At 39.5% G+C, this 21849-nt stretch overlaps 1 protein-coding gene across 3 annotated transcripts in view; it reads left to right on the top strand.

The window, feature by feature from the left end:
- dlgap1b (discs, large (Drosophila) homolog-associated protein 1b) overlaps nt 1–21849 on the top strand; it is a 92972-nt gene that overhangs the window by 15457 nt on the left and 55666 nt on the right. For all 3 annotated transcript variants that reach the window (XM_049480825.1, XM_022666915.2, XM_022666918.2), the window contains exons 3-4: nt 6651–6729; nt 19612–20739. In XM_049480825.1, the coding sequence (XP_049336782.1) occupies nt 19672–20739 (1068 nt within the window). In that variant the 5' untranslated portion in view covers nt 6651–6729; nt 19612–19671. The remainder of the gene's footprint in view (nt 1–6650; nt 6730–19611; nt 20740–21849) is intronic.

Below are 21849 nucleotides of genomic sequence, written 5' to 3'. Positions count from 1 at the left end.
ACGTACGTGTCAGTTGCCATTCCCTTTAAGAGCCAGGTGCGCTCTGAGTTTGGCGGATTGCTACTTTAATTGCACAGCTACCTGGATGCTTTTAAACTGAAAATAGTGAAAATAGACTGTTGGGAGGGTGTGCGATATAAGAGGCCCTCTAGGAAATAAATATTAATATCGAATTATTGTCCAGTCCTACCTGAAACTTAGACACTCATTAAAGGTGGTTTGTAGAATAGGTAAAACTGACGTACGATCGGGACCTCTTTGTCAATTAGGATTGATACCAAATTATTGTCCAGCCCTGCCTTAAATCATCAGAGTTGTTTCTGGGCAATAGGTCTAAACAGTGAATCATTTTTTTAATTGAAATTAAATTAATTGGAATGGTTGCGATTTTATTTAGCCAATAGCCTGCTCTTACGTAGATGCTTCACGACATTGCTTCACGTGTGCCGAGACGTCACCGTGTTTTTTAGTCTGTAGAATGCTGACAATGTTGAAACGCTGCAGACAGTCTGTCTGTCTTTCTGTCTCTCAGTCTGTCTGTCTCTCAGTCTGTCTGTCTCTCAGTCTGTCTGTCTGTCTCTCAGTCTGTCTGTCTGTCTTTCAGTCTGTCTGTCTGTCTCTCAGTCTTTCAGTCTGTCTCTCAATCTTTCAGTCTGTCTCTCAGTCTGTCTGTCTGTCTTTCAGTCTGTCTGTCTGTCTCTCAGTCTGTCTCTCAGTCGGTCTGTCTCTTAGTCCCCCTGTCTCTCAGTCTGTCCCTCTGTCTCTCTCTCAGTCTGTCTGTCTGTCTCTCAGTCTGTCTCTCAGTCTGTCTGTCTGTCTCTCAGTCCCTCTGTCTCTCAGTCTGTCTGTCTGTCAGTCTGTCTGTCTGTGTGAGATCTCTTTGCATTGTGCTCCAGTGAATTTGAGTTCATATCAAACAGCATCTTTTAGCGTTAGCGCCCGCAGCCCAACAGCTGCTGCTGTGTGAACCTCTGCAGTGAGGAGGGCGTTTTGAGTCGACGTGTTTAAATGAAACACAGATCTACGTGCGGACGCGGCTGCGTGAGAGCGCTATAGTGAAGAAGTGGACTGCAGGAGAGTCCGAACAGCACAAAGACAAATCCAGCAAATCCCATCTCTCATCTCTCCACCGACACCACGCATTTCACTTGCAAATCCTCTGCAGAAAACCAGCAGAGACCTTCACACACACACAAGAGAGAGAGAGAGAGACAGAGAGAGAGACAGAGAGAGACAGAGAGACACAGAGAGAGAGAGACAGAGACAGACAGAGAGAGAGACAGAGAGAGACAGAGAGAGAGACAGAGAGAGAGAGAGACAGAGAGAGAGACAGAGAGAGAGACAGAGAGAGAAAGAGACACAGAGAGAGAGACACAGAGAGAGAGAGACAGAGAGAGAGAGACAGAGAGCTTCAGAAGTCAGTGTGTCTCATGGTCACATGGGAAATACGCTTATTTATGTTACTTAATGTTTTTATTTCTATGCAATAAAATATCAGTGATCAGCTTATGGAGGTTCAGAGCTGAATTAAATAGTGAAGAATATTCTTAAGAGCAAAAGGAAGAAGAAAGACTCAAGGAGACGAAAGGATAATCCTACACTGAGCAGGTAGAGGGATTATCATCATGAACTTTCCAGAAGACAAAAAGAAATCAAACTAGCGGAACTTGTCTTTTTTATCAGCTATTAATTTTGTTTACAGTTATTGTTGGTTCCAGATTTATAAAAAGGTTTCAGACTAGTAGCAGATTGCATTGCATCTTCCACAAATTAAAATTAGGTTGGTAACAGCATTTCATTATTTATATTGATTGTTATAAAGATGATCAGTGATGGTTTGGAGAGTCATGTCTGTCATCTGCTGGTGTTGATCCACTGTGTTTTATTATCAAGTCTAAAGTCAGTGCAGATTTGTTTTCCCACAAAATCTTACAGCACTTCAAAACAACTTTTATAGAGATGCAGATTTCATTTTCCAGCAGGACTTGGCACACTGCCCACACTGCTCCAAAAGTATCAATTGGTCTTATATAATTTGGGAAATGCATGTTATTTGCATGTTATTTGGGAAATGCATAATTCACACACAGTGGCCTGAACATGCAAAGAGCCATTTCATTTCTATAACCAGCCTGAAGTAATCTTCAGCTTAAATTCAAAACTATAATCAGCCATAAGATAAGCTCTGGGATGATCTATATGTAAGCTAGATTGGTATATATATATATATAATTTCCCTTTTTCTATGATATTATGATGAGAAATCTCATAGAATGATATTAAAGGGAGCCCAGGCTGGGGCTTTATGTAAGCCTTTAATATCCTGTAAATAGTCCAGTATTATTACTGTGTTATTACTATGTTGTATAAACCAAGCATTATGTGTATATACAGTACCAGTCAAAATATAGACAAATCTTTTTTGTATTATTTTAAAATGTTCTGCATTGTAGTTTAATACTAAGACTCATGATACTAATAATAATAATAATGCACTCCAAAAATCTTCATATATTCAGGATTAAAGTAAAATGATACTGGACAGATATAATCTCTAGTCTAGTCTCTAGTAGATATATAATGGGAAATTATGAGAACAGTGTGATTTTTTCTTTTTTGCTAAAAACAGTATAAAAAAAACAACAACCTTGTGCTCTGTTTGTAGCTGTGCTGTTTGGCTTGTAAGCGCTGCATCGTTGCTAGGTTACCTGTATGTGGCAGATTACAGTGCATTATCGGCTGATAACGGCACTCGTAGAACGCCTCTCAGCCAATCACATTGAAGGGTTGGAACTAACTGTGGTATATAATTGCGTACGATACGATATGGCACACCCTTGATAGCCCATAATATTGTTGTGTGCATTGTTTAATGATGGAAAAATATGATAAATGTGATAAATCCATCCGATCCAGCCCATATTTTTGAAATATTTTTTTATATTATTTATGTCTCTCACAGCACGCAGCACACATACTTTAATTTAATTTTAATACCTGGTTAGATGCTGATTTGTATGCTGCACACTTCTGCCCTCCTGAAGACCAGCGCTGTGATTAAATTTAACAAATGGAAACTTTGCAGCCCTGCTTTATTCAGTAATGCAGTTAATTGGTGGCACGCTTTTAGGTTTAGGTTTTAATCCTGTAGTTTTCTTCTATTTTGTTCTTCCTTCCTGTTTTTCCTTTTTCTTTTTCACTTCCTCTCTCTCTCTGTTTTCTCTCTCAGTGGCCTGAAAATGTAAATTCTGTCCCGCCCTGTCAATAATTCACTGCCTTTTCACGGCCACTGTAATCCTCTTTCAGGAGGGCACAGCTCAGACAATCAGCAAATGTGTGTGTTTGTGAGTGTGTGTGTTTGTGTGTTTGTGCGTTTGTGTGTTTGTGTGTGTGCAGGCTTATCACTGGTAATCTTCATGGATGCTGACTGTTCCAGATATGGGTCAGCTTGTTACGGATGGGGGGATGAGGGAGAAGAAAGGAAGTGAATATGAAATTGTCATTTTTGCATGAAGATTTGAATGTCGTACATGCTTTAAATACACTCATTTAGGCATGTACTGAAGAGAGCACTTCAGTTTCTGAATCAGTTTCTCTGATTTTGCTATTTATAGGTTTATGTTTGAGTAAAATGAACATTGTTGTTTTATTCTATAAACTACAGACAACATTTCTCCCAAATTCCAAATAAAAATATTCTCATTTAGAGCATTTATTTACAGAAAATGAGAAATGACTGAAATAAAAAAAAGATGCAGAGCTTTCAGACCTCAAATAATGCAAAGAAAACAAGTTCATATTCATTCATTCAAAGTTTTAAGAGTTCAGAAATCAATATTTGGTGGAATAATCCTGGTTGGTTTTTAATCACAGTTTTAATTTCATGCATCTTGGCATCATGTTCTCCTCCACCAGTCTTACACACTGCTTTTGGATAACTTTATGCTGCTTTACTCCTGGTGCAAAAATTAATTCAAACAGTTCAGTTTGGTGGTTTGATGGTTTGTGGTCATCCATCTTCCTCTTGATTATATTCCAATGAGGTATATTCATATATTTTTAATGTGGTAAAATCAAAGAAACAAAAGAAAATGGGAGGTGTAGTTTGGGAGGGGCACCGGGTGTTGTATGGGTTTAGGGGCGGGGCAGAAAGGAGATATGATAGCGATACTATTGATTAACTGATTTGCATATTGTGATGTGTCTGTGTACCAAAGTACACGGAAACATCATCCTCGTCTGGTGTGTTTCATTACTTCAAAGGAACACATTTCAGCTATTAATGAAAAAAATATGGTTTAGGTTTTTTCCTGATTGTACCGCTGTAGCTGAGAGTTAGACCGGTGGTCTGAAATGGTGCTCGGAGTATTTAGCATCCATGGGGTGACTCTCCTCTAAAAATCCTCTCCTCGGTCAAAACTCCACCACACTTATTCATATGCATAAGCACCTCATGAATCATGCATTGTTATGCAAAAAAAAAAAACCATCCGGAATGTCTGAGGAGGAAACGGCTGCAGCCTATGCAAAAAAAATAATAAACTGCATCAAGGCACAGAAAAAAGGTGGAAAATAAGGTAAAGAGCTCAGATATGATGTTAAATAAATGTAGCATTACATAAAATAGAAAGTATAAGCCATTGCATGCAAACTAATATAACCAACCTCTCTTAAAAAACATTGCAATTGAAAGCATAACAAAATATATATAATCAGTTTAAATGAAATATAAAGTAATCTACAGATTTTGGGCTCTATTTTAGCTTTACACTCGGCTTGGCGTGCCTGTGTTACCGAGATAGCGATGAACGTCTGACTGTTGGCGTCTGTCTAGGTTGTATTCAGTCAGTGGAGCTCTTGTGTTTTCTGTTACCAAGATAAACAAGATAAAACTCCAGAAATTTAACTGAACACACCTTAAAATAGACTGTTGACGGGGTGTAAGATAGCGATAGGGCCTGTGGTGTATTTTGTTGGTAGCTCTGCTTTATGTTGTGCAGCAGATCAGTCAGTCTGAACAGTATCTGCTGTGCTGGATTTGCATCTGCTGCTGGTGGAAGGTGTTGATGTGCACCTGCAGCAGGTGTACTGAAGGTGTGAATCTGCAGAGTGTGTTTAATGTGTGTATGACATCACAACCGAGTGTGAAAGAGAGAAAGAGAGAGAGAGAGAGAGAGAGAGAGAGAGAGAGAGAGAGCAGGAACAGTAATATAGAGAGAGTTTAAAAGTGAAAAGGACAGAAGGATTAGTAATGAAAGAGGAAGAGGAGGAGAGGAGGAGGAGGTGAAGGTGAGTGGAAAGTGCAGAGATGCTCCACAGGTGATTTCCTTATGCTTCTTCTGACCTTGTCATGGTCGACTCATCATCCTCCTAAACACACAGAACCCCCCACAGAGCGCTCGCGATCCCCCGTTAGCCCCCTGTCCAACCCGGACGCTCCCCTGCCAGTGTGATCCCCAGAACACCATCTGCCGGCACTGTCGCCCAGAGACCGCCGAACCGCCACCAACACACACCTACTGCCAGACCCGCATTTACATAACCTTTTATATATGTATTTATTACTGATTCTTACATATTCATGTGGAATATATTTTTAAAGGTTGATTATACGAGTGCGTGATGATTCTTGGGGCAGAATATTTAGGGACAAATAAAAAAAATTAATATTAATTAGTAAGAGTAATATATAGATACTGATGTTATATATTGAACCGTGTCATGGCTATGTTATGATGTAATATCAGCAGTTATTTGTCATAGTTTTAAACTGTCTAATTTTGTATATAAATATAGTGTGTGTGTTCAAGGTCAGAGAATGGGATTAAAATTTTCATCAGTTATCTTGTGCTCTCTGTTCTCTCTCTTTTTCTCTTTTTCCTTTCTTTCTCTTAATCTTCTCTCTTTCTCTCTCTCTGATTTTGCTATTTACAGGTTCATATTCATAAAGTTTTAAGAGTTCAGAAATAATCAATATTTGGTGGAATAACCCTGGTTGGTTTTTAATCACAGTTTTTTTTCATGTATCTTGGCATCATGTTCTCCTCCACCAGTCTTACACACTGCTTTTAGATAACTTTATGCTGCTTTACTCCTGGTGCAAAAACATCTATCTTAATCTTCCTTTTTGTGTCTCTCTCTCTCTCTCTCTCTCTCTCTCTCTCAATTCAATGTTATTGCCATGACTTACTTAATTAATGGTTTAATATACAAACTAAGTTAAATTTAAGGTTAAAACACAAAGAAATAAGACAGAAAAAGTTAGAATCCATATATTAAAGTTAAATATACTTACATGCTTTTGAAATACAGCAAGTAGTAACTGACTAGTAACCTTTAGTTGTTTATAAGGGAGAAATAATAAAGGCTGGTTATAAATTGGAAAGTAAAATTGATTTAAACTTCTTCTTTTTTTGACTACACTTAATAATAAAAGCTACTCCCTGCATCAGCTGGAGGTAAATAACTTGTTGCAGCTGAAACATTTGAATCACCTCTGCAGTAATTATTATCCAATGGGAGGCTCTTATCTGTTTACTTAGTTTAAATCCAGATTGTGACTTTTTGTTGGCCAGACAGTGTATATTGGAGTGTTCTAATGATTATTTTGTTTGTTTTTTTCTCTTTTGCACTCATTCTGCATTTTCCAGTGAGGCGACGCTCCTGCAGAGAGGAAGAGAACGATGGCGTGAAAGAGAGAAGAATGTGTGAAAGCAGAAAGTAACACAGGTGAGCGGCAGCAAGAATGAACAAATGCATATCATTAAAAAGACTTGATTTGGGCTATAGATGGAGTTTGTTTTAGTATTTTTACAAATATATTAATATATTAATAGAAATATACAGACAGCTAATAAGAGAGTTAAGGCAGTGCTGAAAAATAATGGTGGAAAAACAAAATATCGATACTTTGGGCACAGTTGCACAGTAAATTTACCTTGTTATACTATATCTGTACACTTTTGTAAGATACTGTATATCTGCACTGGAGCTTTTTCTTTTGTTTGTTCATCTTTAATGAGAGCAGGATCAGAAATAGAGCTTAGATCTAGCCAAAAATCCAACCTAACCCGTCCCTTAAACTGTGATTATGAGCCCGAGCCTGATTTAAACCCCACATTATTTTAGTTTTAGTGTTAAAACTGAGCTTTTAAAAACATTTCAGGGATGTTTGAATGAGTCAAATCTGTTCAAAATTATGTTTTTTAACATTGCAACACTGAAGAAGCGTAGACCGATTATTAAATAACAATGTTTATTAAGATCAGAAACACCAACAATGAGAACAATGATCCACAGGCCTAAAGATCAATAAATTAGGCTACAAGAATGATGTCTGAATGACTTTCCTGTAATCTAAAATGATTTAACATGGTTTAAGAATATATTTTTTATATTGAGCTTATATACTATGTGCGAAAACCCCCCAAAAAACAGTAATATGGTAATGCACTGCACTGTGCAACTTTTATATAAAACACAGTTTGATTTGCTACTTTGCTGTATTGTGATTATCTTGCTATAGCTTTATACAAAATAAAACAGACGCCTACTTCTAAGGCTCTTTTCTTGGGCCTTGGGTCGGGGTTGGGCAGAGAATCTAATCTCTAATCAGAATATGAGGCTCGTGAGTGAAATTATTAATTGGATATTCTGATTTTATAGAGGATTAAATGCTGTTTTAATTTGTGTTCGATGTTTTTAAGGATCTCTTTGTCTTTTACACACGATCCTGTCACACAGTCTCTCAGACAGGAAATCAATGACCATCACACTTCAGTGATAAAGTAAAACACACACACACTCACACACACACACACACCGATGGGTGAGCCGTGTGATAATCGGTGTGAAGTGTGGTGAGTCTGAAAGGTCAATAGTCTTGGGCTGTGTGCGCTCTCTGAGAGGACAGGTGGAGTTTCACACTTTCACACTCAGTAAAAGTGTGTGAGAGAAAGAGGAGGTGAATCAAATCTCCTGATTGCTGTAACCCTGCTGTTACACTCTATCCCCACCGGGGGACGCTGCTTTGCCAGCTTGGTTCTTCCTGCTGATTGGTCGAGAATATATATGAGAAATAAGCGAGCTCTTAAAAATGATGATTTTCTTTGATTTTACCAAATTAAAAACCTCTGTAATATAATCAAGAGGAAGATGGATGATCACAAACCATCAAACCACCAAACTGAACTGCTTGAATTTTTGCACCAGGAGTAAAGCAGCATAAAGTTATCCAAAAGCAGTGTGTAAGACTGGTGGAGGAGGAGAACATGATGCCAAGATGCATGAAAAAAACTGTGATTAAAAACCAACCAGGATTATTCCACCAGATATTGATTTCTGAACTCTTAAAACTTGAACTTGAACTATGAATATGAACTTGTTTTCTTTGCATTATTTGAGGTCTGAAAGCTCTGCTTCTTTTTATTATTTCAGACATTTCTCATTTTTTGCAAATAAATGCTCTACACTTGTGCGTAGTTATAGAATGAAACAACAATGTAAATTTTACTCAAACATAAACCTATAAACAGCAAAATCAGAAAACTGAGTCTCTTCATTTATACCGTTTCCAAAGTTCTGCAGGCATTTAACCTTCTGTGATCCGTAGTGGTATATATTTGTGATGTTGCCTCATCTTTAATTGAATTTGTTGTATATTTCTAAAGCAGTCAGTGAAAAGACATATGGGGCCCTATTATATAGTGATCTACTGTATAGCGCAGTGGTCAATTGTGTATTGCACAGCTGGATTTACAGCGTGTCAGTGGGTGTTTGGCATCGGAGTGCGCAACAATTGTGCCTTGCATGACTTAAAACATGCAAAACATGCAAAAGGCGTGTACTAATGTGAAATAATCAAATACTGTAAATCAGTGTGTCACTTGCTCATCATTCCCTTTAAGAGGCAGAAGAGCTCTGACTTTGGCACGATCGTATCTTAACAGCACAGCGCTTTTCTGCACACCAGCAGCTCATTTAATGGAACAGCAATGTTATTTTATTCTTTGTTCTGTTTACTGTCGAGCAAACAATATCAACAATATACACGTGTCCATGTTTATGTGAGTTAATGTTGTTATTTTGGTCTGTGGTAGGAGTAAGGGCGTTTAATAACCTTTTAATATTCAGTGGAATTGAGTTTTTGCTTTGTAGAGGCTGTGTAGGTTTAACTACATGATCTGTAGCTCTTATGAGCAGATACTACACTGGATAATCATCATCACTGTAAGAGTGGTGAGCTGGTTGTAAACACATGTATCTCCGTGTGGTTATCCGGAGTGTGTGCTGTTGTATCATGACCCTCTGCAGTCTAATCTCTACAGATTTACAGCCTTTTCTCTCCGGTGCCAGAGATATGGATTTGTGAGCGGGTTATTTGATGTAGAGTTTAGCTGAGTTTTAAAGGGCGTCTGAGGAAGTTTTAATCGTGAGGAGAGATATAATAATCCAGAAGAGCGTTCCCGTTCCAGAGCAGCGCGAGAGCTGAGGGGTCGGGGGAACGGACGGGCTGAAGTTTAACAGGATCCCTGAGGAGAGCTGGATCACTCCTGCAAAACGGAGGATTTCTGAAAGAGAGGAGAGAAAGCCCAAAGCAAGAAACATCAAAGAGCTGCAGCGAGCGTGGAGCTGTAGATACAGAGCAGAGCATTCAGAGTGAATGAAAGGGGTGAAGGATACGGTTATTGAGACGGATTAGAGCTTTGTGTGTGTGTGTGTGTGTGTGTGTGTAAGTGTGTGTGTTCAGAAATCTTTTAGTTACAGCATGTTGCAGTGCCACATGTTTGAGCCTATAAAATTTCAGTGTTGAGAAATGTTCAGTCTGAATGAAATGTTAGAAAGAGTAGATTTTTTAGGGTTTAATTTATACGGGTTAAAAGTATAGTAGTGGATTTGCTGTTATAATTCTTGAAATACTCTTTATATTCTTCTCTAAGCCATCGGTAAACCTAATCTTCTGATGACATCAAGACAAAGTGCTCTAAAGTACACCCTGTGTAAGGTGTGTCGAGATGCTTATTGCTATCTTATACCCTTATACAGATGCACCACTGACTGATTAAAACCCTGACAACAGTCAACACTCAAAATCTCAAAAGCGCTGGACTGTTACGTCTTCCTGTAGCAGTTTTCTCCAGTTTCCAAGAGTCTTTTAAAGGTGTAGGAAGCAGTAACTCCATCTGTTCTTTGCTACAGACAAAAGCTTTGGAAATTGACATTTTTTTTATTTGGAGGAAAATGAAGTGTGGATGAATCTTTAGCAGTAGAATCAGAGTTTTTTTTCTCAGTGTGTGTGCTCTCCACGTTTGGCACCTTTATGTGCATTTAATATTTAAAGTATCGAAAATAAGCACTGATTTTTTTAGACCTTTTTTATACATTTCATTGGTATCTTTTTCCGTTATCGAGTTTTTGTATTAGCATTGCAAACTAAATAAATGCACTTGCACTGTAATTATCCATTTACACAGGTGTTTAGTGTTATTATCAGCGTATTTAATATCCCTTATACCACTCGAGACTGCTGTACAGGATTTCAATGAAGAGAAATTAATATTTTTCATGATTAAATTAATAAATGGGTTCCAGTACAATTTTCTTCTCCCTCTTCAGAGAGAGAGCTGCAGTGTTTTAGACACCAAGGCCTTTTGGCTTCAAGCATTTCAGCCCATTAACCCAAAATAATTACCTCATTTACCAAAAATGATTAGTTGGCTTCTTCCTCCAACCCCCCCCCTCCAACCCCCCACCCCTCTCCGCCAGCTCCGTCCTCCTTCCGGAGGATCATTTCCACACAGCGGAGGCACTTTTAGCACATGATGCTGACTTACAGCAGTGTAACAGAGGGCAACAAAGTCATCGTGTTGTTTATACGTTATTTTATGTTTTTCTCTGCATTTCTTAAAATGAAAATTCGTACAAAGGATGATCCTTTATAATCTCTTTTACTGATGGTCTTAAATTCACTCTTCCTTTATTCTTATTTAATTCGTATCACTATTACTATATATATATATAAGTGGGTATAAGAAAGTGCTAGAGATGAAAGATAGAATAAAGAGTGTAGTGTAAAGTGTTTTATTTGAGAAACTGAAATTTAATGCACATAAGTCCTGTAAATAAAGAAACTGTAGTTTTTTTGTGAGGGTTTTTTGTTACTACACAGCAAAAAAGTCAAGTGTGGAATTAACTACCACAGTGTTGATTTCAACTCTTTCCCAGGTTTTATATACTGTAGCTCCACACACGATGTTAAATCAAATTTTTTTAAACAGTTAAACATTTAACACTTTGCCAGAATTCCTTTTTAACACCTTTTTTAACAAAGTATTAATTTATTTAATAAAGGATTAGGATACAATGCTTAGCGACTAGGAACAGAAACAGGGGGTATTTATACAAAGGGAGACAGGAAATAGCAATCCAGAAAGTCAGGTGAGCCAGAACTCTGGTCCAACATGTCCAGGAGGTTAGAATGCAGGTGCATTCTGGGAAATGAAGTCTTTAGAGTGAGAACTAGAGTCCATGGTAGACAGTTAGCGACAGGACAGCACAGCAACACAGCAGCAGCAGAGTGTTAAAGATTTCCAACACGGAAAATAAAAATTAAACTAGAGATAAAAATACATCCCATTATTTACCCTGCTGTGCTTTCTCCACGCCTTTCTCCTCTCATTCTGCCTCTCTCTCTGTCTCTCTCTCTTCTCCCCCTCTCTCTATCTCTCTCTCTCTTTCTCCTCCCCTCTCTCTCTCTCCCTCTCTCTCTCTCTCTCTCTCTCTCTCTTTTGTCTGTATTCATTATGTATTGAACAGAGCTGCTCTCCTATGCGCCATAGCATGTTAACACTGATGCCACTCACACAGCACTGCAGAGGCACTACCATCTACACACACACACACACACACACACACACAGAGAGATTATCTAGATCAAGATATTAACCCCTTAAAACACCTCGTTACAGGTGTAGGTGATACAAAACCCTTTTTCTCAGCAGTAAAACAGTTAAGTTTTTTATATTCTGTAAATTTCAGGGTTTAAAATCTCCTACAGGACCCTTAGAGAAGCTCCTGTTCACTTTCTCTTTACTGCATTTAATAATAATAATAATTCCAGATCAGTAACAATCATTATTCATTATATTTTGACATTAGCAGATTTTCTTAAATATTCTGTTTATACTTTCTATTAAAATTACAAGTAAATTTTTCAGAAATTTTCCTTATTCCTTTTTATGTAATACTTAAATAGAAATTCCCAAGAGTTAGTGGTGTAATGTCAGGCAGACAATTTACAAAAATCTTGGCCTGTTAAGAGGTTAAACTAAATGATTATTGTAAATATTATGTTGAGTTTGGTTTTGTTGGTAAATAATCTGAAACAATCGAAAAAGCTGCAAACGTTGGACATGGTTGCATCAAATTTGCAGTTTTCATTTCATTACATTTCCTTTTAAAAGATTCAGGGCATTTTTCCCATTTTCTTCCCAATTTTGCTCAGACAATTACCCATCCCAGTAACTCCGCCTATCACTAGTGATGCTCCAACACCAGGAGGGTAAAAAAGACTAGCACACGCCTCCTCCGATTCTCTTTTTGAAACGCTGCTGATGCTGCAGATTTGCCGAGTAGCATCATATCGCTAACGCTCGAAGGAAAGTGCAGCGTCTCTGGTGGTTCTGATACATTAGCTCACAGACGCAGCCTTGTGCTGATCCACATCACCCTAGGAGTGATGAGGGAAAAGAGAGAGCACCATCTACTGTACTGTACCCACCCAGAGAGAAACAGCAAGGACAATTATGCTCTCTTAGGGCTTCAGCAGCTGATGGCAAGCTGTATGACCGGGATTTGAAACAGTGATCATGTTGGCAGTCCGCTTAGTCTGCTGGACCACTCAGAGCTCCGAGAATTTTAAGAGTCTTTTAACAGTAAAATGTGAACGCACTAAACATTATGTCATTTATAATCCAGATAAACATGTATTTTTGTATAGTTGTTGTTTGCTGTTGTTGATTAAAGGTGGTAGAGATGAACCTCGTCCTCCCGCACTTTATTCCCCCAGAAGAAACCCCAGCAGTTTCCATGGAGATGAAAAAGACTCATGTCCAATTTCCCCTGGAGATTATTTATAGTTGTCCTTATTGAGCTTTATTGGGGATGGGGGGATGCTGAGGGAGGAGAATTGAATTCTGCTTTATTATCTTACAACAGGAGCGAGAGAACTGAATTCACTGTGTCTCTTAGCTTTCTGAGCTGACCTATACTTTAAGATGAGATCGGTACAAAAAAAAAGGTCATTGAGAAATAATTTTTTTTGTTACCCAGTTTTTTTTTCACATTTATTTTAAGGTTGCGCAACTTAATGATTAATTATTAATTATTAATGCCCGATTTCTTTTGCCAATTAGAAAAGAATGGGGAGAAATTTGCACGCCCAGGTACAAGTACGATGTTTGAGCTACGAAGACCAAATTTGAAAGGCCTATATGAAACCGTACAATGCACATTTTTCGTACAATTGTCATGCGAATTTTCCACATAGGAATTAATTGTGTGCACAAAATTCCGTCTCACATACCAGCCTACAGAAAGCTGCATTACCTGCCTTTATCGGCCTAGAGCTGACAAAAATATATAAATATAAATAGATAAATAAAGACTAGAGTACTGCAACAAAATGAAAATTTAATTGTATTACTGCATATACGATATAATATGTCACACCCCTAAAAACTGAGATATTAAAAAATACAAGAATTTTATCAGATTTGTAACAGAAGTCAATGATCCAGAATTATCAGTCATAATAATAATAATACACTCCTCCAAATATCTCCATATATCCAGGATTAAAGTAAAATAAATGATACTGGACAGATATAATCTGTCTCTAGTAGATATATAATGGGAAATGAGAACAGTGTGAATTTTTCTTTTGATAAAAACAGTGTGTAAATCAGATGGTCACTGCGTTCTTCAGCCGTGATGCCAAAAAAAGTTCTAGAGGACTTTTCAGGACACTTTCAGTCCTCCTCTTTTCTGCAGTAGAGATGATGCTGTTTCAGCACACTGCTCCATCTGAACTTAAAAATGGCTGATGCTTCTACTTATCTCTTTATAAAAGGTCTTCAGGAGTGTCCCCTGCTCTCAGCATGACCTCCTGCGTCTCCGTCTCCTAAACAGGTAGAGTCAGCTCTGTCCTTTCCTGCCTGATTTACAACATTCCAGACTTTATCTCAGTCCTGATGCTGTTAATCTGCCTGCTCAGGACTCTGAGCTTCAGAACAAAGACTACATTTCCCAGCATTCTCACTTACCAGACTTCCCTGACTCTGCTGATCACGTAACCCTACGACGTTCACGCTCGCCGACCTTCTGATTGCTCACACCTGGACTGCCTTGTATAAATACCCCCTTGTTTTCTTTTGTTTTCTCACAGGGTATTGAATCTTGCTTGCTAGCTCTTCTACTAAGCCTTTTTTTTTATTTTGAACTTCTTTAATTTTTGTATTTTTAACTACTCTTTTGCCTTGCCCTTACTTTAGTTTGTTTACGGTTGTCGACCCTGTTTTTATATGTAGACTACTTTTTTGCCTTGCCCTCTGGGGTCATTTTCTCCTTTATAGTCCTCTAGTCCTCTGTGATCTTATTCCCGTCCGGAACGATTATGTACGTGTAATTTTCTCAGATGTCCTCGAAAAAAAAAATTACAGGCTGAATTATCTCTTTTTCTAGTTTTTCTCTGAACTCTGTGGTCCTTCTGTAATTTTAGTTCTGTCCAGACGCACATCTCTGAGTTTCGTCCATCCACGTTAAAAACACAACAGCGAGTGGAAATGGAGGAGCTACTGAACTCCTCGATATCATGTGTTTTTTTCAATTGCAGTCCGAATGCAGGAGTTTTATCAGTGAGTAGAAGTGTGAAATACCCCTGAGAAACTAATCCCGTCCGGATAGAGGTTTTAATCTGACCTTTCTTTGATTTGGTTGATTATGTTTTTACAGGCTTCAGAACTCTATAGGAATATTGTTTTAATGTAACTGCGTTCATAACTCCTTCCTTTATTCTTTATTCTTTAGAGTTACACATGCAGATGCTCAGTAGCAGTTATCAGTATAGTGCTGGAGAGACAAAGCTGAGTATGATGAACACACACACACACACACACACACACTGAGAGAAGGGGGTGGGGCAGTCCTGAGGCAGTGTGTTATATAATATCGTCCAGAAGAAGCAGTGCAGTGAAGGAGGGATGTAAGTATACAGTATATATGTGAAGGAATTAATTTGCATGTAGGATAGGTGCAGTATATACAGTATATAGTGTGTGTTCAGGGTTTTGTGCTACAGTTTCATACAGGCCCATAAATATTTGGACACTGGATTAGAATTAAACGATAGAGATGCAGGGCTGCCCTCTTTTAGATGTTTTTTTAGACATAAAAAAGTTTAATCTGGCCTTTCTTAACTAAATGAATGTTTTGCAGCTTGTGGTGGACCCTCTCTTTATGGTAGACTGATATTCTGATACACTGTGCAGCTTGATTTAGGGCAGAGTGTCAGCGTGTCTTTGCTATCGTAACGTCGGGAAAAGTACAACTTGTTTAGCTCGAAATGCACAAAAGGCATGTACTAATTCTCCTTATTAGTTATGAGTGTGCTTGTCACTTGCTTATTATTACCTTTAAGAGTCAGGTATTCTCTTATTTTGGCGGATTGCTAATTTAATGGCGCAGCGATTCTGCTCATTCACGCAAGCAGTTCATTTACAGCAATATTATTTTATTTATGTGGGGGTAAACGCATGCTGAACATTTGGTGCACCTGCGTAGCTAAGTTAGATATGGACATCTGACTGATGACTGTTGTCAGGGTTTTAATCGGTCAATAAAGCACCTGTATTTGCTGCCACTAAGATAGCAATACGCCAGAAATTCACCTGAATACACCTCATTTGAAGACCACCACGCCCATGAGTGTTGATGTATTCTTTATTACCGATGATACTTAAATGATGCAGGTTCAAGGCGTGAAAATAGACTTTTGGCGGGGTGTAAGATAGCAATGAGCATCGTGATGCAGCCTATTTAGATCTGACCAATAAGCAGAGAGAATATCATCAGAGTGGTTTGTTGTGCCGCATTTTTGTGCGCTTGCATTTTTCCCTGTGTGAAAACGAACCAAACCAAATTATCTATCTAACACATTTAACTGATTTAGATCAGATCATGTGATTATTACAGTCATATATGTTTATGTCATTATTGCAAAGGTTAATATTAAGATTTCTTTAAACAAACCAAATTTATATATATATGTGTGTTTGTATTTTCTGGTAAGGGCCTTTAAAACTGTCTGAAAAAACAGGTTTGATGAATTTACAGAGCTGTGAAGACGAGACACTGGAGGAGATAATAATTCTGCTCTTCTATACTTTTATTTTTGTGCATTAATCTGTTTTTAGACTGATTCATCTTGGATCTTGTTTGATAGGCTTTGAGGGGGTTTAACATGTCATTTTTCGTTCTATTTCTGTTTCCAACTCTTTGATCCGTTCCAGATCAAGAATAGAAAAGAGAATATTTGCATATTAATGTCTTTTTACAGGGAGAAGCAGGAATAATCAGGCTGAAGGCTCCTGCGTGACGCAACACAAACTTATTGTGTTTTTACACCGAAAGCTGAGCAGACTGACAGCAGAGCGAGAGGACAATAACTAGAAACGGGTTTGATGTATAAATTAGTATAAACTGGCCTTAAGGTCTGTAGGTTCTTCTTAATTCTGCTCATGTAAAACCCGTTATATCTGATTCTTAGACGACTCCTATAGAATGTTAAATTACTGTGTGCAAATTAAACTGGCTTTGTCAGCGTCTCTTTCCTAATGAGAAATCTTTGCATGCTAATGGAAAAATTAACACACCACAAATGAGTCCATCCCAAACTCTCTCTCTCTCTCTCTCTTTCACACACACACACACACACACACATTCTCTCTGTTGTCCAGGTGTTTTAACCTGCATTTGTAGATGGAGTGATAAACTGTGTTCACTGACGATAATTTTGTGATTGGCTGAGAGGTGTTTTATGAGTGCCGCTATCAGCCGGTAATGCACTGTAACTGAAGCATTCAGGTAACCTAGCAATGATGCAGCGCTTACAAACCAAACAGTGCAGCTACAAACAGAGCAGCAATGGAAATATTTTATAAGTGCTATAATGTGTAATATTGGCACTGCTGTGCTGATAGAACTCCCTTTCATGTATTATTGCTTAATTCTAATTTCTTTGTTGCATCAATGCTACTTGGTATCTTTCACACAAACCCACACACACACACACAGGTTTTAACCTGCACTTGTAGATGGAGTGTTCACTGACGATGGTTTTCATCAACAATAAACAGAATAGTAAATAAAATAACATTGCTGTTCCCGTAAATGAGCTGCTGGAGCTCCTTCACAGCGTCAACCAGCAGCTCAGTTTCCTCTGCTGAGACGTACAAAGCATCGCACTGTTGACATACCAACGTGCCAAAGTCAGAGCACATCTGACTCCTAAAATAAATGGCAAGGAATAGGCCTTTTGTGCGTTCCGAGCTGCACAAGGTGTACTTTTCCTGTTGTTACAATAGCAAAGACACTCCAATACACAGCCCTAAATCAATCTGCACGATGCACAGCTTTAGATCTTAAATTCTACACTTTGCAAGTCTAGGTGCGTAGCCGTAGCACAATCCAACCACTACAGAAAATCACACAGTTGAACCAAGCATCTCAAAATAAACATATTTCCATATATAGACTCTGTTTTTTATGTTTAATGAAGGAAAAAAACATTTCCTGTCTTCTATTGTTTTTGGCTTCTGAACAACAGCGGTCTTTTAGTAAAGCATGATGAGGACAAACACATACCCACACACACACCTGCACACACTGTATACACACAATAGAAAGGCCCTGTAAGTGTGTTTATAGGTGTGTGTGTGAGTGTGTATATGTGTGTGTGTGTGTATATGTGTGGTGAGTTTGTGCAGTCATCAGGAGAGCATGTTCATGCATGAGTTGATTGATGTTTCTGTCTGTAGACAGTTGCAGCTGTGAGCTGTGCAGTGTGTGTGTGTGTGTGTGTGTGTGTGTTTTGTCACTGTTGTATTTTGTCTGTTGTATTTTCTCCTTCTTTTGTCCAGATTTAGCTCCATCCCTCGCTCTCATGTTCCTCTCTGAGGAGAAAGGGAAGTGGAGATAGGAGGTTTTGGAAGAATGGGCGCAGTGTGAAAAGAATACTAATGCAGCTTTACACAATTCAGTTTCAGTTACTGTATATATATATATATATATATATTTTTATGTCTTTCCATACTAGTCCTCGAGCAGTTTGGACTGTGTGTCTCTCCACTCTTCCTCCAGACTCTGCTTCCTTGATTTCCTTGAAATGAAATATAAATTTATTGATGATCAGTGATGGTTTGGAGAGTCATGTCTGTCATCTGCTGGTGTTGATCCACTGTGTTTTATTATCAAGTCTAAAGTCAGTGCAGTTTTGTTTTCCCACAAAATCTTACAGCACTTCATATCTTACAGCTTCCCTCTGCTGATAACAACTTTTATGGAGATGCGGATTTCATTTTCCAGCAGGACTTGGCACACTGCCCACACTGCTCACACTGAGTACCAAAAGTACCAATTGGTCTTATATAATATTCTAATTTTCTGAGACACTGATTTTTGGGTTTTCATTGTCTGTAAGTAATAATCATCAACAATAAAAGAAATAAACACTTAAAATAGATCACTCTGTGTTTAAGACATCTATATAATATATAAGTTTCACATTTTGAACTGAATTACTGAAATAAAGTAGCTTGCGTACTATACACTAGTATATATTTTAACACAGATGTGTAACATCTTTACAATTACAGGTTATGATTCATTATAATCACAGTTCATAATATTATTATATGCATGGCTATAATGTGTTATAAATATGTATCATGTTTATAATGCCTTATGAATGCATATTATGAGAATGCTTATAGAGTTTGAAGCCTGCAAAAGTGTTATGGTTTAATGTCCTGATTATAAATTGGATGATAAATGGATGATGTAATTATTGAGACAAGCTTAGTTGCTGCTGTTTGTAAATGTTAAAGGCATTCTCTTACGTTTCTCTTTCTGTTTCTCTCTTCTTTCTCTCTTTCTTCTTGTTCTTCTTTGCATTCTCTTGCTCTTTTCTCTCTTTTTTTCTCCACACTGCTTTTCAAAAAAACATGTCATTCTTTTTTCTTGTCATTTTGTTGTTTTGTTATTTTGTTTCTCTTTCTTGCTCCATGTTTCTCGTTTCTTTCGTCTTACATTTTCTCGATTTCTTTCTTTCGCCTCTCTTTCTTCTTCTTCATCTCCCTCTTATTTTCTCTCTTTCTTCTTCTTCGCATCCTCTTTCTCTTCTTTCTTTTCATTTTCTTCCTCTTTATTGCTCCACGTTTTTCGATTTCTTTCTTCTTGCATTTTCTTGATTTCCTTCTTTCGCTTCTCTTTCTTTCTTTTTCCTCTTCTTCATCTCTCTCTCTCTCTCTTTCTCTTTCTCTCTCTCTGCTGTTGTAGAGCGCTGCACCGGGACCTGTGCTCACACTCGTGTGTGAGAGGGTGTGTGTGTTTGTGAGGATGACGATGAAAGGCCTGTCCTCCAGCCGGAGTCATCACCACGCTCTGGCTCACTGTGATTCTTCTTACGAGTCTCTGACGCTTCGCCCCGACCGTCGCCCGTTTCTCTTCGACCCGGCTGAGGCCCACCCTGCCGACCACCACGGCTTCTACTCCGGCTGCGGTACGGAGCTCCCGGCCAGCAGCACCTTCCCTCGCCGCCACTACAGCTCCCACCACCAGCTGAAGGATGAGTGCAGGGCCGTGGTTCCCTACACCGGGCCCCCCTCCTGCGGTCCTGCAGCGGCCGTACCACCGGCCCTCATCGAGCAGTTCGAGCGACAGCGGCCGCCGAGGCGCGACGGCTACCACACGCTACAGTACAAACGTACTGCGGCGCTGGAACACCAGCGCAGCGACAGCCCCGGACGCATCCGCCACCTCGTACACTCCGTCCAGAAGCTCTTCACCAAGTCCCACTCGCTCGAGGGCCCCAGTCAGCGCGGTCTGAACGGTAATGACTCCGGCGACCCCACGCCGACCACCTCGGCTTCCCACCCCAACGTAGCGACCCTACACCGACCCCACGGCCAAACCAAACGAGCCAAGAGCAAAGAGAGGAGCCGATCTGAGCCGAAGCCACGCCCGCGCTCGCCCGCCTCCGGATACTGGAGCTCGGACGATACCCTGGACCGAGAGATCTGCCTCTACCGCCACCACCACCAGCTGCCCTCTGGAGTCATGACCATGGGCCGCCACCCGGACAAATCCCAATCGCACTACTTCCTGGACCACACCTACAACACGCTCGGAGGAGGCAGGTCGTCCCTCAAGACTTCCAGAAGCAATAACGATGTGGGGAAGTGCGCCGCCTGCTCTGTGGGGCCCCCGGGGGCCACGGTGTTGGCGCTGCCGGACCCGGCGGTGGTGGAGCAGGCGGGGCCGCTGGTGAAGAAGAGCTCCTGTTCCAGCGTCCTGACGGTCAGCCGGGCGCGGGAGGTCTATAAGAAGGGGGCGGTCAGCCTGACGGATAAAGCTCTGGTTAAAGCACAGACCTGCCAGCAGGGGCGCACCTGCCAGTTCCTACAGGTACGACTGAGATCATGATGATCATGATGATGAGTACTGCTGCCATCATCATCATCCTCACCTCCATCTTCATCTTCATGCACCTTCATTTTTCATTTTCAGACATCAAGACAGCATTATCCTGTTCAACACATCGCTTGTATTTCCTGTTTCATTTCTCCTTTCGGCTTAAACTCAAACTGATGCATGTTGCGTTCATGTGGATTTCTGTTGCAGACATCTTTCACTGTAAATACCTTCTAAATATCTTCTTTTCCATTTTGTCCATTTTCTTTGCTTGCATATTTATTCACCTTTAAAATATGAGTTTTATCAGACATCCCAAGTTTTCACAAAAATACATTTCAGCAAAATACCTTCGGATCAATGCTAAAATCACTATTACAAATTTTACAGCGGGTAGTAAGACTTTCCTTGTTGTTTACGTGGATATCAGACATGGAGATACTTTAGAATAGTCAGAGGTGAAATGAGTTTTAATGGGAGCCATGATGCTCCTGAATGCATCTCATCCAGCATGGAAAAAAAAACATTGCCCGCCCACACTAAACACTGATTGGCTGACTCACAGACTCTTTGTAGAGAACAGGCCAATCAGAACATGAATATGCACACGAGGGGAGTGCCTTTCTCTTCCTTTCCCGCTCTTTCCCCTTTTTTATACGCGGTTATACACAGTTTAGAGAAATGAGTGTAGAAGAAGTTTGTCTTTTTGAGATTTAGTACAGAATTACTCTGCTGCAGAATTACCAGCACTGTAGCATTAGCCGTTAGCACTTAGTGAGCTTAGCGTTGTGACTTTTGTCGGTGAGGTCAGGGTCGTTACTGTGGCAACAGGAGCGTTCACAGGTAGAATAAAGTGTCCTTTCAGAGACTGACTTCCCTCGTTCTTTATCTCCCTCCTCCTCCTCCTCATTTCCATCCTTTACTCTTTAACAAAACCTCCCTCCAGCCTGTGGGACAATCGCTTTCATTGTTTTTCTTTTGGTCTCTTTCTCTCGTTTCCTCTCTTTTTTTGGTCTCTCTCGTTTCCTCTGGTTTGTTTTGGTCTCTCTCTCTTTTCCTCTCGTTTTTGTTGGTGTTTTGATTGTTGGCTGGCTGTTTTGTGAG

This window comes from Astyanax mexicanus, chromosome 6 (genome assembly GCF_023375975.1).
Source record: "Astyanax mexicanus isolate ESR-SI-001 chromosome 6, AstMex3_surface, whole genome shotgun sequence".
Classification (NCBI taxonomy): domain Eukaryota; kingdom Metazoa; phylum Chordata; class Actinopteri; order Characiformes; family Acestrorhamphidae; genus Astyanax; species Astyanax mexicanus.
The sequence above is the reverse complement of the archived record's forward strand: the minus strand, read 5'-3'. Positions and strand labels throughout refer to the sequence as shown.